Source organism: Gigantopelta aegis, chromosome 3 (assembly GCF_016097555.1).
Source record: "Gigantopelta aegis isolate Gae_Host chromosome 3, Gae_host_genome, whole genome shotgun sequence".
Lineage (NCBI taxonomy): Eukaryota > Metazoa > Mollusca > Gastropoda > Neomphalida > Peltospiridae > Gigantopelta > Gigantopelta aegis.
Genome location: NC_054701.1, coordinates 62,369,506 through 62,387,062, shown reverse-complemented (window position 1 = coordinate 62,387,062; position 17,557 = coordinate 62,369,506). Strand labels below are relative to the sequence as shown.

Genomic DNA, 17,557 nt, shown 5'->3' with positions numbered 1-17,557 from the left:
AAGAACATGGTATGTGCTATCCTGTCTATGGGATGGTGCATATAAAAGAACCCTTGCTGCTAATCGAAAAGAGTAGCCTAGCCCATGAAGTGGCAACAGTGGGTTTCCTTCCTTAATATCTGTGTGGTCCTTAACCATATGTCCAATGCCATATAACCGTAAATAAAATATGTTGAGTACGTCATAAATAAAACATTTCCTTCCTTCCTTCCTAATAGAGTGTATGTGTGTGACGTCATTAGAGATTGAGTCAGGACTCTAAAAGTTTTATAAGCACCGGCCCTGGTCCTCATAGTATCTGTAGTAGTTCAACGGTCTTTTAATCCAAAACAGCAAAGGTATGTACCTCAGGAACTAAGGTCATTAACGTCTATAATTTCATTACTAATGTGATGCATCATGATATTCAGTTCTTATTTGTTCGCAAGAGCATTTTATGTCCCTGTTGTTTTATTTTGTGTTTTATGTTTCTAGGAACAGAACTGTTGCCATGATGTGACGATTGTTTTGTTCTCCAGGACTTTTTATGATGCCAAGTCTCTAGGTGAGTAAAGTAAAATGAAGTAAAGTATTTTCATGTTATTTTCACAACTCAGAATTGTTTGGGCAGGACTAACTGGTGTATCATATGCTATAGTATGTGCTGTTATGAGTTTGGAAAATAAATAAAAGAACTGTTGCTGCTTTGTGTAAGGAATCTCCTGGACCATTGTTGCAGTCATCATGTATATATATCTAACACCTAATCTCACTGTTCACACTGAAAAAAGAAAGAAAGGTTTTATTTATCGACACACTCAACACATTTTAATTTACGGTTATATGGCATCGGATATATGGTTAAGAACCACACAGATATTGAGGGAGGAAACCCGCTGTCACCACTTCATGGGCTACTTTTATCGATTAGCATCATGGGATCTTTTATATGCACCATCCCATAGATAGGATAACATATACCACGGCATTTGATGTACCAGTCGTGGTGCACTGGCTGGAGCAAGAAATAGCCCAATGGGTCCACCGACGGGGATCGATCCCAAACTGACCGCACATCAAGCGAGCGCTCTACCACTGGGTTACGTCTCGCCCACATGGTGGAGTACGTATCATTCAATTAAAATAATTTCTTTCTTTTCCTCATCTGTATGAAGTACAATATTTGTAATAATGATGAAATGTGAAGTATCACAAAGTGATATATTGCATGTATTATTTTTATTTTAGATGAATTTCCACCTCATCTCCGAGAGTGTCTCCAGACAGACCACCGTGGCAGGATCTTTGAAGACTTTTACAGGTTTGCTGGCTTCATCCTTAGTACTTATTGTCTCCTCATCAATAGGGGCTCGATCCCCGTCGGTGGACCCATTGGGCTATTTCTCGTCCCAGCCAGTGCTCCACAACTGGTGTAACAAAGGCCATGGTATGTACTACCCTGTCTATGGGATGGTGCATATAAAAGATCCCTTGCTGCTAATCAAAAAGAGTAGCCCATGAAGTGGCGACAGCAGGTTTCCTCTCTTTATCTGTGTGGTCTTTAACCATATGTCTGACGCCATCTCATTTCCTTCCTTCCTCATCAATATGTCTGGCATCTGTGACGGCATTGACACGAACATGGGCAGCATGATGTCAACATTTACACTTGGACCTGGCTTTCTACCACAGTAATGTACTGTTATGTAAAACATATAGTTTGCATAACAGTAACTGTGAGAACAACTGTTTTCTTTGCGCATCGCTCACTCCCAAAAATTAGGATATCATTTACATGGGCATAATTTTTTACGCAAAAAAGAAATGGGTTGCGCAGCACATTTTCAATGATCAGAGGCCAATTAAAGGGACATTCCCGAGTTTGCTGCATTGTAAGATGTTTCCGACTAATAAAATATTTCTACGATTAAATTTACATAGTAACTATATTTTCTTGTTTAGAGTATCAGTGTTTGTATATTCAGTGTGTTTCTGGTCGTCTTAATATTTGTATTTTTAGGAAACAAAATGAAATTTAACCTAGTACAAATATTATAATGATCAGAAACACGTTTAATATACAGCCACTAATATTTTATGCAGAAAAATATATTTGATATGTAATTACAATCGTTAAAAAGTCTCTTTTAGTCGATAACATCTTAAAAATTGCAGCAAACTCAGGAATGTCCCTTTAAAGAGAAAATATGTAGTTTTGTTTTTTGGTCAAATATGACTGATATCATCAGTGTAGTGTCATGTTCCTTTTATTGTGCATCTCAATTCAGAATACATTTTAATTTGTTTCATTGTTTGTATATATTAATTCCAAAACCTAAAATGTCTTTATTTAAACATGCTTTCAGTTACTCTGGACCAGTACTTTGGAATCAGTTACCTAAAGCTATCCAATCATAGCCAAATACTGCTGTTCTTAAGTATAGACTCAAGAAATATTTTCTAAAATAATATGATTTGTACATATGTTTATTGCCATATATGTATTTTCTATTTATTCATAAATGTATGTATTGTAATTCTGTATTGTTTGTACCTGAGAGCCTGGGGGAAGATTAGCTTTTGCTAACTGTGTTACCCTTACTAAATAAAGAATTTATTATTATTATTATTATTATTATTATATTATTATTATATATTACTTTAGGGTTGTAATTCAAAATGAGCGTTACGATGAGTGGACCAACACGCTGAAGCTGTTGAGGAAGTATTTTAACAGTTACAATGAGCGGGTCGTGTTCTACCACAGAAACGAGGGACACCACATGCCGCGCTCCTGGAACTCAACAGCGATGCAGGGAAACTTTTTGGAAACTTTGAACATGTCTCTCAACTGTGAGTGGATTTATTTTTCCTAGTTTAGTATTGTTATCTTTGCTGATGGATGGATGGATGGATAGATGGACAGTGGGCCAAATTTACAAAACCTGTTTTTCTTAAACACAAAGTGTAAATGTATGTAGTTACTCCCAAAAGCAGGCTTTGTAAGTTCGGACCAGTATGTTTGCATGATATAATAAACTATAGGCCTATGAAAATTGTGAGAACAATTAGTTGGTTGTAACAAATGTTATGCACATGAAATGTGTTACCTGTGATATGTTTTGTATAACCCATAAATGATTTATGCAAACTTTAAATTTTCTAAGGGTTGTATTATCTAGTCATGAAGCAGAGAACTGAATAATACAATTTATTTGTTTTCAATGTGGATATAGAGAATAATATTTGAGTTTCTGTTTCTTACATACCTCAAAGCAATGAAAATGTAAACAATATAATGAACTAAATTATGTTGTTACAGAACATAGCCTAACTGGGTCATGGCGTATGGATACTTGGCTTTAAGCATACATACCACGTCATAACCAAATCACTACTATACTAACAGATCCATTTTTCTTTAAAAATAGAGCACTCTAAAACATTTGCCAACCACTCAGAAAATGAATTTGAATGACGTCAGTATTTCAATGATGTCACTTTACATATCCTTACAATAACACTAAACTGGGTCATGACCTCACAGAAATAATCTCCAATATAGTACGATTTTGATACACAACGGTGATCTCCTACATGGGTGTGTAAGAATAGGTTTTTCATTTGAAAAGTGATTTTCATTTATTACACTTTTGAATGTTCATTAGCAGTAGCCAAAATGTCTGTAGTAATTAAAGCTTTGAAGTCCACACTCTTATAGCTTTATGGTATTCTGTACAGGCAAGTCTATATTAAAGCCTTGAGTCAAGACGTTTTAAGTTTTATAAGACTGGTTCTAGACAGTAAATCTATCTATTTTATCACAAACAGAAATCCTAAAGTATTTCATTTTTAATACATGCTCTGATGTGTAAATTTTACTTTTTTTATTCAGTGTTTGAAAACTATTACCTTGATCGAAACTTTGACCGAACTGGCAAGGTTTCCGTGGTAATCACGCCAGGCCCAGGTGTGTTCGAAGTCAAAAGAGAACTGACAAATATCACCAAACAAAGAACCATTGATTGCGGTAAGTTGATACAGGTCACATTACACAGTGCATTCTTTAAATTCTGTTAAAAGTATATTGTCCTTTTAAAACATTGCGCAGCTGAAACCAAGGCTTGAAATTCATTGTGTTGAATGAGAAGCAATCTTTGCTTCTGACATTTTAATCTGAAAGAAATGCTACATTTCTTTATACTCTATACTGACCTCTTACTTTGGCATTTACCCCCCCCCCCCCCCCCCCCCCCCCCCCCGTTTTCCACCTTACGGTCTGAACATTCAACAACATTCAACAGCCAAATGGCTACGAAATTTTCCGATGTACACCTTCCTAGTTTCGGTCACGTGACCTCAACTTCCTTATTTTTCCTTCGCTCTACACGGTTCGGAAGTGTTTGTGTTTGCTCCCACCTGTTATCCAAAATAGTCTGTTTTGGAATCAGTATTTCTTGATTTTTTCTATCGTTTATATTGTTATTGTCATTCTTTAGAGCATATTATTGCTCTTATACAAATTTTGTTCTAGTATATTTTTTGTACTATCATTAAATTCGGGAAATCTGCCATTTTGATTTCAAGGCGGTTTCTCTTGGTTTTTTGCTGGTCACTTTATTTTTGGTACTTGTTCACATATTTGGTGACTATGTTTTCAAGACTATTTATTGTTCTTGTTAACTTATTCTTATTACTTAGGAATTTTAAGTGTGACCAGTAATTTAAAGGTATATTGTCTTTTTAAAATATTGAGCAGTACTTCCAGTTGAAACCAAGGCTTGAAATTCATTGTGTAGAATGAGAAGCAATCTTTGCTTGTGACATTTTAATCTGGAAGAAATGCTTGAAATTAAACTGAGAAGCAGTTCTAGACCACTTATACTAATTTTATTCTAATTTTATATAAATTAAAAACCAAAAATCCTTTTTATCTCAGTTTTACAGTATCTAATTTGATATTGGTGATCCTAATGTCAACATAGCTGGCACTAATTAATTAATGTGAATAGTTCCAGACCACTTATACTAATTTTATTCTAATTTTATTCTAATTTTATATAAATTAAAAACAAAAAATCATTTTTATCTCAGTTTTACAATATCTAATTTGATATTGGTGATCCTAATGTTGACATAGCTGGCACTAATTAATTAATGTGAATAGTTCCAGACCACTTATACTAATTTTATTCTAATTTTATATAAATTAAAAACAAAAAATCCTTTTTATCTCAGTTTTACAATATCTAATTTGATATTGGTGATCCTAATGTCGACATAGCTGACACTAATTAATTAATGTGAATAGTTATACATTGCTTTAATATGGAAAGCAAAGCTGTTTTCAAATTGATTATCAGAAAGTATATTATATATTTTGAATGGTAATTGCCTTTTTTTGTGTGTGTCAATATTGAACCTTGGAAACTATAGTTTCTTGCTTAGAACATTTCTTTCTTGTTTGTCCTAAATTAAAAGTCTGCAGAATTTCAAAACAATATCTTGACGTGACCATTTAGCATGTAATAATAACGCTGAGTTTTTGCAAGTACGTTTTTAAAACATGAAATGTCTGTAGAATTTCAAAACAATATCTCGATGTGACCATTTAGGATGTAATAATAACGCTGAGTTTTTGCAAGTACGTTTTAAAAAAATGAAGTCTGTAGAATTTCAAAACAATATCTCGATGTGACCATTTAGCATGTAATAATAACGCTGAGTTTTTGCAAGTACGTTTTAAAAAAATGAAAAGTCTGTAGAATTTCAAAACAATATCTCGATGTGACCATTTAGGATGTAATATTAACGCTGAGTTTTTGCAAGTACGTTTTTAAAAAATGAAAAGTCTGTAGAATTTCAAAACAATATCTCGATGTGACCATTTAGCATGTAATAATAACGCTGAGTTTTTGCAAGTACTTTTAAAAAAAAAAATGAATTGTCAGGGTATGTTTTAATTCAAAACACTTCAGCTGACTATAAACATATTAACCTTTAGACCACTGGATTAATTTCTGACAAAAACCGAGTGGGTACAAGTTTATAATTTTTACTGACATGTATTGCAAAACGGCGGGAAATATGAATTGGGGAATTGGAATTGGGTTAAGTATTCATTTGTCTCCAAATCAGATAAAAACAAAAATTAGGCTGAGGAATACCAAATGCAAGGTTCAAACTTAACGGTTGCCCGATCGCCCCTGGCGACTGAAAACGACGACGGGCGACTGAAAACCCACAGTAAGGTTGCCCGCCTGGCGACCGATATATATATATTTTTTAAATCAATAATTAATAAAATATTATTCGGGCAAGTGCAAATACATCCGGGCAGGTGAAAGTGCTGTCACCACTTGCCCGGATGGCAACTCAAAAAAAGAGTTACGCGCAGACACTGAAATGAATTTTTATTACCCATATGGTTAAAAATATCTTGGTTCATATGAAAGTGATACATCCCACTAGAACACCAAGTGGGACGTAACACTTTGACGTCACATGATGACGTCCACGATTGACGCACTCCAACCTCACAGGAACGTCATCTAAATGAGTTGAGTGATATAAATTAAGATCGACTATGGGCAATAAATAGTATATTAAACTTGCTACCATTTCGTATCATGTTTATGTGCCTCTTGAAATAATTTCCATCGTCATTCACTAAAGTTCACTCGGGACATAAACATGATATGAAATGGAAACTTGTTTAATATTCTATAAATATTTTATTGTAAACTCAGAAATAAATCTCATCTGATATTTTTTATTTGGCCTGATGCACGTCTGTTTTGTCTTGCAGGTGTTGGCAGTGATCTGGTTTGTATGGGTGAACAGCCACTCCATGCAGCTCCCCTCTTCAAGGTAAACACTTGGTTACACATGTACTACAATAAATAGAGCTTCTTCTTCTTTTCGTTCGCTTGTTGACTGCATGTCGAGGCCAGCAGTGACTATGAACAATACTGTTCTCTGTAGATCACTTCTTGTGTCATACAGCTTCTTCTGGAGAGTTGTTGTAGTTGTCCAGGTAGTCTCCCTCAGCTGCTGTAGGTTCATGCAGTCTTGGATGACATGTTCGGTTGTCTGTTCTGCTTCTCCACATTTAGCACATGGAAGAAATAAATAGAGCTGGGCAGAATTGAAATTTGCGGTTCGGTATTAATATTTTTGGGTTGATTTACCTCGGTATTGGTTCGGTATTGACACAATACCAATATCGGTATACTCGGCTTTAAATGCATGCCTGAGTTAAGGCTCATCTGCTAATTTCATCTAAATAAAATTAATTTCAGTACACACTGCTCTCGTCTGATTTATACCCAACACATTTTGCATTCGTCCGATATATTGTTAGTGCTGTACTAAATGGCGGGAAACATTTTTCAATACTTAAATTTCAGTATTTTGAAATTTGCGCGGTACGGTAAATCAGTATTGACATGGTACCGATATTGAAAGGCATATATGGTATACCGCCCAGCTCTAACAATAAACCATATGAAAAAAATATTTAGCTCAGTCGGTTGAGTGCTCGCTTGAGGTGTTTGTGTCGCAGGATCGAACCACCTTGGTGGATCTATTCAACTCATTGGGTTTTTCTCATTCCAACCAGTGCACCTCAACTTGACAAAGGTCGTGGTATGTGCTTTCCTGTCTGTGGGAAAGTGCATATAAAAGATCTCTTGCTACATTAGGAAAAATGTAGCGGGCTTCCTCTGATGACTACGTGTCAGAATTACCAAATGTTTGACATCCAATAGCCGATGATTAATTAATCAATGTGCTCTAGTGGTATCGTTAAACAAAACAATTTTTTTTTTTTAATGATGAATAAGGCATATAACAGTCACATATTTTAGTACACAGCTGATGGTAATTTTCTTCTGTTGATTTGGTTTTATGTTACACTTGCAGAAATACAGCCACTTGATATTTATTTTAAAATTTGATTATTGCAATCACATTAGTTACTTTTTTTTATTCTAAGTGCATAAAAAAAATAAAAAAATCCTAGTTTTTAACAGCTGCTTCAATGTTTCGTTTTCAGTTTCACAGCAGTAAGTGTGCAAGCTCCATAGAAGTAGGTGATGACTACAACATACCTCACTGGATGAATCACAGGTAACACTGCACGATTATTGTTTCATTTATTAATTAATGGATTAATTGAAACTGCCAGATAGATTATTAAAACATTTTATTGAAGTATACTGCGTCAAATTAAAAACTTCACAACCGTTTCATCTTGGCTAATTAGCAAATGTGACAGAAGAATGTGTTAAATAGGTATTTTTTTATTGTATGATGTCCAAAGAAAGAATAGGAATAAATGTTGCGTCAAAAATCTGTTCGATGCGCCCACAGCATTCGGCAAAACCACAAACAGTCAAAATGGTAATTCACAAGCAGGGTCATCTGATGAAATCACAGGTTCAGTAGTGTGTATGCCCTCCATATGTACCCACAACTGCAAGGCAACGCCTCCTCATTGACTACCTGATGCGTGTAAAGACTGCATTAGGGATACGGCGCCATTGTTCCACTAATGAGGCACCAAGTTCCTGCAAAGTCTGCGGAGGGTTCCTGAGAGTGCACAGGGGTCTTTCAAGCACATCCCAGATGTACTCGATGGGATTCAGGTCAGGCGACCTTGAAGGCCAATCCATGACATTGATGCCCACATTCCTCAGGTAATCCCTTGTCAAGATGGCCATGTGGGACCTGGCGTTGTCATGCTGAAAGATCAGGCCTGGATCATGAGCTGCCATCAAGGGCACAAATTCCTGGGCCGGCACCTGATCGTGGTATGCAGCAGCGTTGAGGTTACCACGGATGACAAGAAGTCGAGAATGTCCATTTCCACAGAAAGCACCCCAAACCTTACACTTCCGCCTCTGAATCTGTCAACTTCATTGACACAACACTGAGCATGACGTGTGTCAGACTACTGTGAGCAAGTAACAATGAAAGCACGTGTGGTATTGTAGTCACGTGACCAGTGGCACATGCAAAACCACTTGTGCCTCAATGGTGTTGTGCACGTGCTATGGATCGGGTCACATGGACTGTAATGGGCTTCAAATGGAGTGTAGACATTGCCATTACAATATTTATTCCTGAAAAATACCTGCTTTCAACACTCATTGACATTATTCAAATTTTAGATTGTGAAGTTTTTAATTTGACTCAGTATATTACAGCATTCTTTAGGATAAAACTATTTTGTGCAGGATGTTTTTTATACATGGTTTATATTTATAATTTTAATTTTTTTATATGGTTAAAAATTCTAACAGACATTAACAGACAAATTTGTTTCTCATTTATTTCAGTTATTATGCCTCAAAGAATCAAATAGAGATGCATAACAATTCTTCGTTTGTTCCAAGAATTAAACCACCACCTGAACTGGTAAGTTTTACTGCATGCAAACATTTTGTATTTATTGCATTTGTTTATAAAATGGTGAAAAATTAATGACATTTCAACTCATGGTGTGTAATAAATTTACAATTGTCATGCCTGTTGACATCTTACAATGGCACCAAAACTGTTAAATTTTTCAATACTTAAATATTTATTCAGATATACTTTCGATTGGTCTCTTCTCTGTTTTGATATGTCTTAATTGGAAGTGTTTTATTTTTGCAGTTGCAGCGACTAGCTGAAAAATCAAATGACCCTGTCAAAGGTAATGTAATAATTGACAGTATGACATCAAAAGGTATTTAAAATCATCAAACCATTACTCTGACAGGTCTCTGAAAACTGAAAATCAGCGTGACCCATTTATCGATCACGCAGAAATAGATCCAAGTAACCCATTTCCTTTTAGCATAACCTGTTATATCCAAGTAAATGGTGATTCAAATTTCACACAAACGAAAAATAGGTTATGCAAAATTAGATTCGTGCGAGCAACACGCGAATGAAATAATCGTTCTCGCAATTATCAGTCTCCGAATGAGCAGGCTTATAGTTGCTAAATGTTGTCGTTAACAAAACAATCCCGAACATTTTCAAATTATTTTCAAATCACTGGCATGATTTTGCAAGTAAGGTTTTGATTGGTTGAATGAAAGGTCAACTGGACATGAGCTCCAACGGGCTGCTGTTAGATCCACATGTAATATTGGAGCTAATTTTAATTAGATTGTTATTTCTAGTACCTTTTCATTACTGAAATAAACAATGTGTATTGTAGATAATGCACTGTTCATGTTTTCATTTTAGATACCATTCCTCAGACATCATATGACTCTGACGATGACAAATTTCCGTTTGTTGATTACAAGGAGTATGACTCGCAGATCTTCAAATTGCCATCAAGAAACAGTACACGAGTCTCGTAAGTGGTTATTTTTAGTCCTTACCTCTCCAACTTTCTGTCTGTCTGCCTGTCCGTCCATCCGTCCCACATTTTTTTTTTGAAGACATTTTAATTGCAATGCCTCAAGAAAGTGAGCTGAAATTTGTGTACAGTTTTATTGTGTCTTATTACATTTTTGACAGATTTATGACCTGTGAATTCTAGACTTGTTTTTGGAAATGGCTCAAGATACTAAGCTGAAAATTAGTGCATAGCTTTACTATGTACTGTTAAAGATCAGGTGTGACTTTAATGACGATTTACCTATTTTTCACAGAGTTAGGAGATTTTGAAAATGCATTGGGCCCGGTAGGGAACTTTAGCAGTATTCTCAGACTGCTTGTTAAAGAGTTACGATCATTTAACAGATTTATGAGAGGTGGATTTAATTGCATTACAGTAGAATAAGCTGGGTTTTTTTTTTACTGATATTTGATCAGAGCCTTAAAGTAACATGATTATAATAGTAGCATTATGTAGAGAGTGTAATTTTGTTTTAAAATTATTTGTCAGTGTTTCTAAATAATTATAGTCCTTTTTCTTTTGAAAATTGTAATCCTTTCAAATTGTTTTATTAGATTTAATTATTGCGTTTTAAACCATTACTTAAAGTAAATTTATTTTAAAAATTGAACTACTGACGTTAATTTTAGATGATATTCATGACTGTTTGCAGTTTTAGCCAAAGTTCCAATCTGTACAGCACACATGGAGTAAAGCGACATCCGAAGACATTGGCAGAAGCCAGACAGCAGCATCGTCCTCGAACGAGAAACCTGTCGGACGAATTTGTCAGTCAGACGTCAGAAATAGTGGAAGAGGGAACCAGCAAAGACATGTCCTGGATCAAGAGCAACAGCAGTGTGTTGCATGTTTCCAGCAACGGCAGTCTGTCACAGATGACAAGTAACAGCTGTATATCACAGGCGACAGGTAACAGCTGTATATCACAGGCGACGGGTAACAGCTGTATATCACCAGCGGTGAGCATCCCGTCAAGATCCAGCAGTGGGGATGATATATCATCTTCTGTGGGATGCTACCCAATACAAGGTAAGGGCAAAGCAAAAAGGAGGACGATGTAGTCACGTGACAGGAATTGGATATTCTAGCCACTGGGGAAGACTATAGCTGTTTGATTGGTGGCTAGGATGTTTGGACCAGTAAATGGGTAGGGGGAGGAATGCATTTGGTGAGAGGTCAGGGGCAGGACGTAGCACAGTGGTAAAGTGCTTGCCTGGTGTGTGGCCGATCTAGGATCTATCTGCAACAGTGAGCCCCATTTGGGCTATTTCTCGTTCCAGCCAGGGCACCATGTCTGGTATATCAAAGGCAGTGGTATGTTGTACCCTGTTTGTGGGATGGTGCATATAAAAGATCTCTTGCTACTAATGGCAACATGTAGCAGATTTTCTCTCTAAGACTATATGTGAAAATTACCAAATGCTTGACATCTAATAGCCGATGATTAATAATTCAATGTGATTCTAGTGGAGTCATTAAACAAAACAAACTAACATTTTGGTGAGATGTCAGGTTAAGTATTCATGAAAGGTGATTCTAATTAAATTAAATACAAGCCATTAGTCTCACACCATCAGCTGCCAAATCAAAGGGATAATTCTCACTACTGTTAGTGTAACATCATAGTGTACAAAATAAGTTTATGGTAGGCGAGACATTTAATTCCATGGAACTCTTGTGTAATAAACCGGCCTCGGAGGGCGGGACATAGCCCAGTGGTAAAGCATTCGCTTGATGTGCAGTCGGTCTGGGATCGATCCCCGTTGGTGGGACCATTGGGTTATTTCTCACTCTAACCAGTGTGCCACGACTTATATATCAAAGGCTGTGGTATGTGTTATCCTGTCTGTGGGATGATGCATATAAAAGATCCTTGCTGCTAATCGAAAAGAGTAGTCCATGAAGTGGCGACAGCGGATTTCCTCTCTCAATATTTCCTCTCTCAATATCTGTGTGGTCCTTAACCATATGTCCGATGCCATATAACCGTAAATAAAATGTGTTGAGTGTGTTATTAAATAAAACATGTCCTCCTCCTTCTTTTTTCCTAAACTGGCCTCGGTGGCGCAGTGGTTAAGCCATCGGATTACAGGCTGGTAGGTACAGGGTTTGCAACCCGGTACCGACTCCGACCCAGAGCGAGTTCTTAAGGGTTCAATGGCCAATACACCCTCTTCTTTCTCACTAACCACTAAACAACTAATCCACTGTCCTGGACAGACAGCCCAGATAGCTGAGGTGTGTTCCCAGGACAGTGTGCTTAAACCTTAATTGGATATAAGCATGAATGTGTAATAATCCATGTTTTTAATTCCTGATTAGTTAGATGTTAAATTATGTTACAGAGAAGACACAGCCATGTGGGTCAGTTGATTCGTCCGAAGGGGAGGATTACCCATTCAGACGTCTGGTTGTCGGCAGTGCTGGATCACCTATTGGTCACTCACGCCGGTCACTCCTTAACTACAGACCACATCGAGCACTCATCAACCCATTTGCACCTTCTCGCATGAGATTCAAAATGACATCCAATCGCAGAAGATGGGTCCATGCCTTTCCCACAGGTTTGTATTCGTTAGACTGATTAAACAGTTTAAATTTTTTTTAAATAAAAATAATATTGAATGTTTTATGCAGATAAAGAAATCAATTAATAAAAGAGTGCCTGAACATTTTTTTTTGGGGGGGGGGGGATATAGGCATGTTAATAAAGTTAAAGAAAGAATAAAAGAAAGAAACAATACCCTAGCACATTTTATACCACAGGTTTTGGGTGTTGTGAGAGTTATAATCTGCTGCCCTACCCCACACACATAAACTTGTAAAGTTCCTGTGTTTTGTAGACCCCCAAGGGGACATGTATTGCTTTAGCAGTACTCTCAGGTCTTCTTGCTGTTTTTCTAATGTAATGTAAAGTTCCTGTGTTTTGTACACCCCCAAGGAGACATGTATTGCTTTAGCAGTACTCTCAGAATGCTTGGGTTTTTCCTAATGTAATTGAAAGTTCTTGTGTTTTGTACACCCCCAAAGAGACATGTATTGCTTTAGCAGTACTCTCAGAATGCTTGCCTCTTTTCTAAAGTAATGTAAAGTTCTTGTGTTTTGTACACCCCCAAGGAGACATGTATTGCTTTAGCAGTACTCTCAGAATGCTTGCTTGTTTTCTAATGTAATGTAAAGTTCCTGTGTTTTGTAGACCCCCAAGGAGACATGTATTGTTTTAGCTGTACACTCAGAATGCTTTTTTGTTTTCTAATGTAATGTAAAGTCTCTGTGTTTTGTAGACCCCCAAGGTGCAGCTGTCCAGCCGCACCACGTGCACATCCAGTCGTCTAGCTACCACTCGGACGAGGAGCACGACTACGGACTGCAGACTCTCACACCGGAGGTCGTGCAGGTGAGGCAGTCAGAATCTAGAAAATACAAGTGTAGACATGATGGAATATTTTTTTGTTTCATGTTGTGTGGCAACTGCAGCTTTCTGTGAAAGAGGATGCTGTAACTCCATTTTCAGATTTACCCAAAAGTCTTGACAGTTTAAGAACACAAATTCTTGACAGCTGAAGGAAAACACAAAACTGAATTATATTTTCTTATTTTTTAAATTTTCTTATTTTTAATTTTCTGTCCCACATTACATCTTTGTACTTTGGACGGGATGTAGCCCAGTGGTAAAGTGGTCGCTTGATGTGCGGTCGGTCTGGGATTGATCCCCGTCGGTGGGCTCATTGGGCTCATTGGGCTAATTGGGCTATTTCTCGCTTCAGCCAATGCACCACGACTGGATGGTGCATATAAAAGATCCCCTGCCATGAAGTGGCGACAGCGGGTTTCCTCTCTATATCTGTGTGGTCATTAGCCATATGTCTGATGCCATATAACCATAAATAAAATGTGTTAAGTGCATCGTTAAATAAAACATTTCCTTCCTTCCTTCCTTCTTTGTAGTGACCGGCCTCGGTGGCGTTGTGGTAGGCCATCAGTCTACAGGCCGGTAGGTACTGGGTTCAGATCCCAGTCGAGGCATGGGATTTTTAATCCAGATACCGACTCCAAACCCTGAGTGAGAGCTCCGCAAGGCTCAGTGGGTAGGTGTAAACCACTTGCACCGACCAGTAATCCATAACTGGTTCAACAAAGGCCATGGTTTGTGCTATCCTGCCTGTGGGAAGCGCAAATAAAATATCCCTTGCTGCTAATCGGAAGAGTAGCCCATGTAGTGGCGACAGCGGGTTTCCTCTCAAAATCTGTGTGGTCCTTAACCATATATCTGATGCCATATAACTGTAAATAAAATGTGTTGAGTGCGTCGTTAAATAAAACATTTCCTTCCTTCCTTCCTTCTAATAGTGACTGGAATTTTGTCTACAATACCAAGTATTCTCTTAAGTTTCTTTCTCTCAGTTTGTATGACCTATTCTAATTCAGTCAACCTGTAGAAAGGTGCCAGAAAGCCATGCTAGTAAAACCATCTAGCACACATCCCCTAGACGGTAATGCGCCCTTTTCATTGGTTAAATGGTCTCCTCGTTTAGGAGGTAGACGGCCATTGCTACCTGTTCATTACGTCATTCCATAATCAAAGGCAGTTCGCAATGTGACACTGCATTTATTCTTACAAGTAACATAATATATATTAGCTGTGAGCAGGGTCGTGAAGTCACGGTACAAAAATAAAATGCATTTTATATGCATAATAATTATACTAAAATTATAAGTATGATTGAAATAGAAAATATTTCTGGCACTAGTCCTTTTGCAGATAGTTTTTCTGACACTTGTCTCAAGAAAATCAGACTCATGTGAGAAAAACCATGTACAATAGGACGAGTACAAGAAACTAGTATTCTCATTTATATGTTTTCTCTGTGTTGCAGGCAGCACAGCTAGCAGTGCAGGCCAGAAAGCGGGTGTCAGTTTCCAGACAGGAAAGTCAAGAGACGGAGACACCAGATTTTGCTGGGTGGGTTCATTTTATGCTGATACCTACATTATATGTTGTAATATACATCTTAAAGGTTAACTTTATAATGGAGTAATGTTAAAACCAGATCAAATTTTTTTTCTTCAAAATTGTACCCAGGCAATGACATAAAGTATGTTTCCATTTCCAATAAATTATATTTTTTTAATTTTATTAAAATTATTGTAAATCCTGAATTAAAATTGCTTTTTGTGAATGTTTTCAAACATTAAAATAGTGTAATGCTTGTTTTCGGATGAAGTTTGGAACGTTTAACATATTAGTTATTTTGTATGGTGCTTTGCTGTGCTTACATGAAAGCAAGAGTAGGAATAACACTTTTCACTCGTTATTGGGAATACAAAGTATACAGTAAAACCGTACTGCTCAAAGTTCATAATTTTATTATAACATTAACCTTTAAAGGGACATTCATGAGTTTTTTAAGATTTTATCTACTAATAAAGACTTTTTGATGACTGTAATTACATATCAAATATATTTTTCTGTATAAAATATTAGTGGCTGTATATTAAATGTGTTTTTGGTCGTTCTAATATTTGTAATAGGTTAAATTTCTTCTTTTTTTTCCTAAAAACTATTTTTTCGTATGTACGAAATTATTTGAAGACAAAATCCAGTTTGGGCTTCTTATAAATATTAAGACGACCAGAAACACATTGAATTTACAGACACTGATATTTTAAACAAGAAAATATGTTTAATATGTAAGTTTAATCATAGAAATATTTTATTAGTCGGAAACATCTTACAATGCAACAAACTCGGGAATGTCCCTTTAATGAAAAAAAGAGCTGGAATTCAGGGTGTGACCCAGTCAAATTAGTTAATCTTTGCGGGTCAGTACTTAGCTTAAAATAGACAGGACAGTAAAAAAAAGAAAAGGAGAAGAACTGGGGCACAATAATAATATACTCTCTTCTCCAGCCAGGGTTTCTGCCAGAAAGACATTTTTGAATGCACAGTCAACAGGGGATATGGGGAGCCTGCCCCAGAAAGCAAATGGGTTACGTTTAGGGTTAGGGTTAAGAAAATCATACATTAATGATAAGAGTAATTAATTTTGTTAAAAGGTTAAAAAAAAATATATAATCTACAAAAAAATCTGGGTATAGCACCATACCCATTTTACCCTCTGGCAGAAGCCCTGCCAGCTAAATGTCAGTGATCACGACTTAAATTAAGTAATATCCTGATAAATACCCAAGTAAATTATTTTAAATGTACATATCTTTTTATTTCAGCCAAGACAGTGCCATTGATATTTTTAGTAGGTCACCTACACAGAATGAGTCAAGGGCGATGATGAACAACATGTATCAACAGCTGTCATCTTCTAGTGCCAGCTCAGAAACTGGTAAGACTTCAGTTAAACGTATATTTATACAAACGTGCCATAATGAACAATGCTAGTGGAGTGGTCTAATGCAATAATGTGAAAGTATCAGTGAGAAGCCTGGACAGGGCTAGCTATGGGTGAGCAAAACAATTCGCCAAATTGTTTATTAAATTTCAAAAATTGCAGAAACTGTCAGTTATTTTCTAAAATATTTTTAATTATTTCGTCAAACAAAAATAAAATTCACCAACTGCTTTCAAAATTTGCAATTTGGCAAGTGCCAGAGCTAGCCCTGAGCCAGATAGAGATGACCATTGCTAATTTATGCTCTTGACACACTAAATTCTGTTTCTTTAATACACATAGATATGCCTTAATCTAGAAGTGGATAACTGATGACAAACCGGCCGCTAAAAGCACTTGGAATGGTTGCAGTTTTGACAAAATTGGAGATGTCTCATCACTTTCATATGATATCATTACAAATACATAACTCAGCTCAAACCAAACTGAACTGCTTTGTCTTTGACTGTTGACACATCAAGACATACAACAAAACAGAACTGGAAATGAATGCCAACGTTTACATAATATAATATATGTGGATTGCATCAGAAGTGAATAAAATTACTTCATAACCGAAATTGGTGTCTCCACAATTGAAGTAACCGTATTGAATGTTTTTCAATTTGCATAGATGTGCTTTTGGTGTTTGGTGTGGCAACAATATTAGAAAACATCTGTTTGTTTAGCGATCTTGCAATTTAAATGGTGTTCAGTGAAATTGCAATGGTCTACAGTAGTCTTTACTATCTTTATCTGACTTTTTCCCATATTTTTTGTCTCCACTTGC

General features: G+C 36.5%; 1 protein-coding gene across 3 annotated transcripts in view; it reads left to right on the top strand.

Moving 5' to 3' along the window:
* The window catches only part of LOC121368396 (GATOR complex protein Iml1-like), a 73,947-nt gene that overhangs the window by 7,543 nt on the left and 48,847 nt on the right, over nucleotides 1-17,557 (top strand). For all 3 annotated transcript variants that reach the window (XM_041493097.1, XM_041493096.1, XM_041493095.1), the window contains exons 9-22: nucleotides 475-544; nucleotides 1,228-1,300; nucleotides 2,645-2,832; nucleotides 3,875-4,009; nucleotides 6,788-6,849; nucleotides 8,036-8,109; nucleotides 9,321-9,399; nucleotides 9,640-9,679; nucleotides 10,222-10,336; nucleotides 11,034-11,410; nucleotides 12,727-12,945; nucleotides 13,666-13,778; nucleotides 15,259-15,344; nucleotides 16,610-16,722. In XM_041493097.1, the coding sequence (XP_041349031.1) occupies nucleotides 475-544; nucleotides 1,228-1,300; nucleotides 2,645-2,832; nucleotides 3,875-4,009; nucleotides 6,788-6,849; nucleotides 8,036-8,109; nucleotides 9,321-9,399; nucleotides 9,640-9,679; nucleotides 10,222-10,336; nucleotides 11,034-11,410; nucleotides 12,727-12,945; nucleotides 13,666-13,778; nucleotides 15,259-15,344; nucleotides 16,610-16,722 (1,744 nt within the window). The remainder of the gene's footprint in view (nucleotides 1-474; nucleotides 545-1,227; nucleotides 1,301-2,644; nucleotides 2,833-3,874; nucleotides 4,010-6,787; nucleotides 6,850-8,035; nucleotides 8,110-9,320; nucleotides 9,400-9,639; nucleotides 9,680-10,221; nucleotides 10,337-11,033; nucleotides 11,411-12,726; nucleotides 12,946-13,665; nucleotides 13,779-15,258; nucleotides 15,345-16,609; nucleotides 16,723-17,557) is intronic.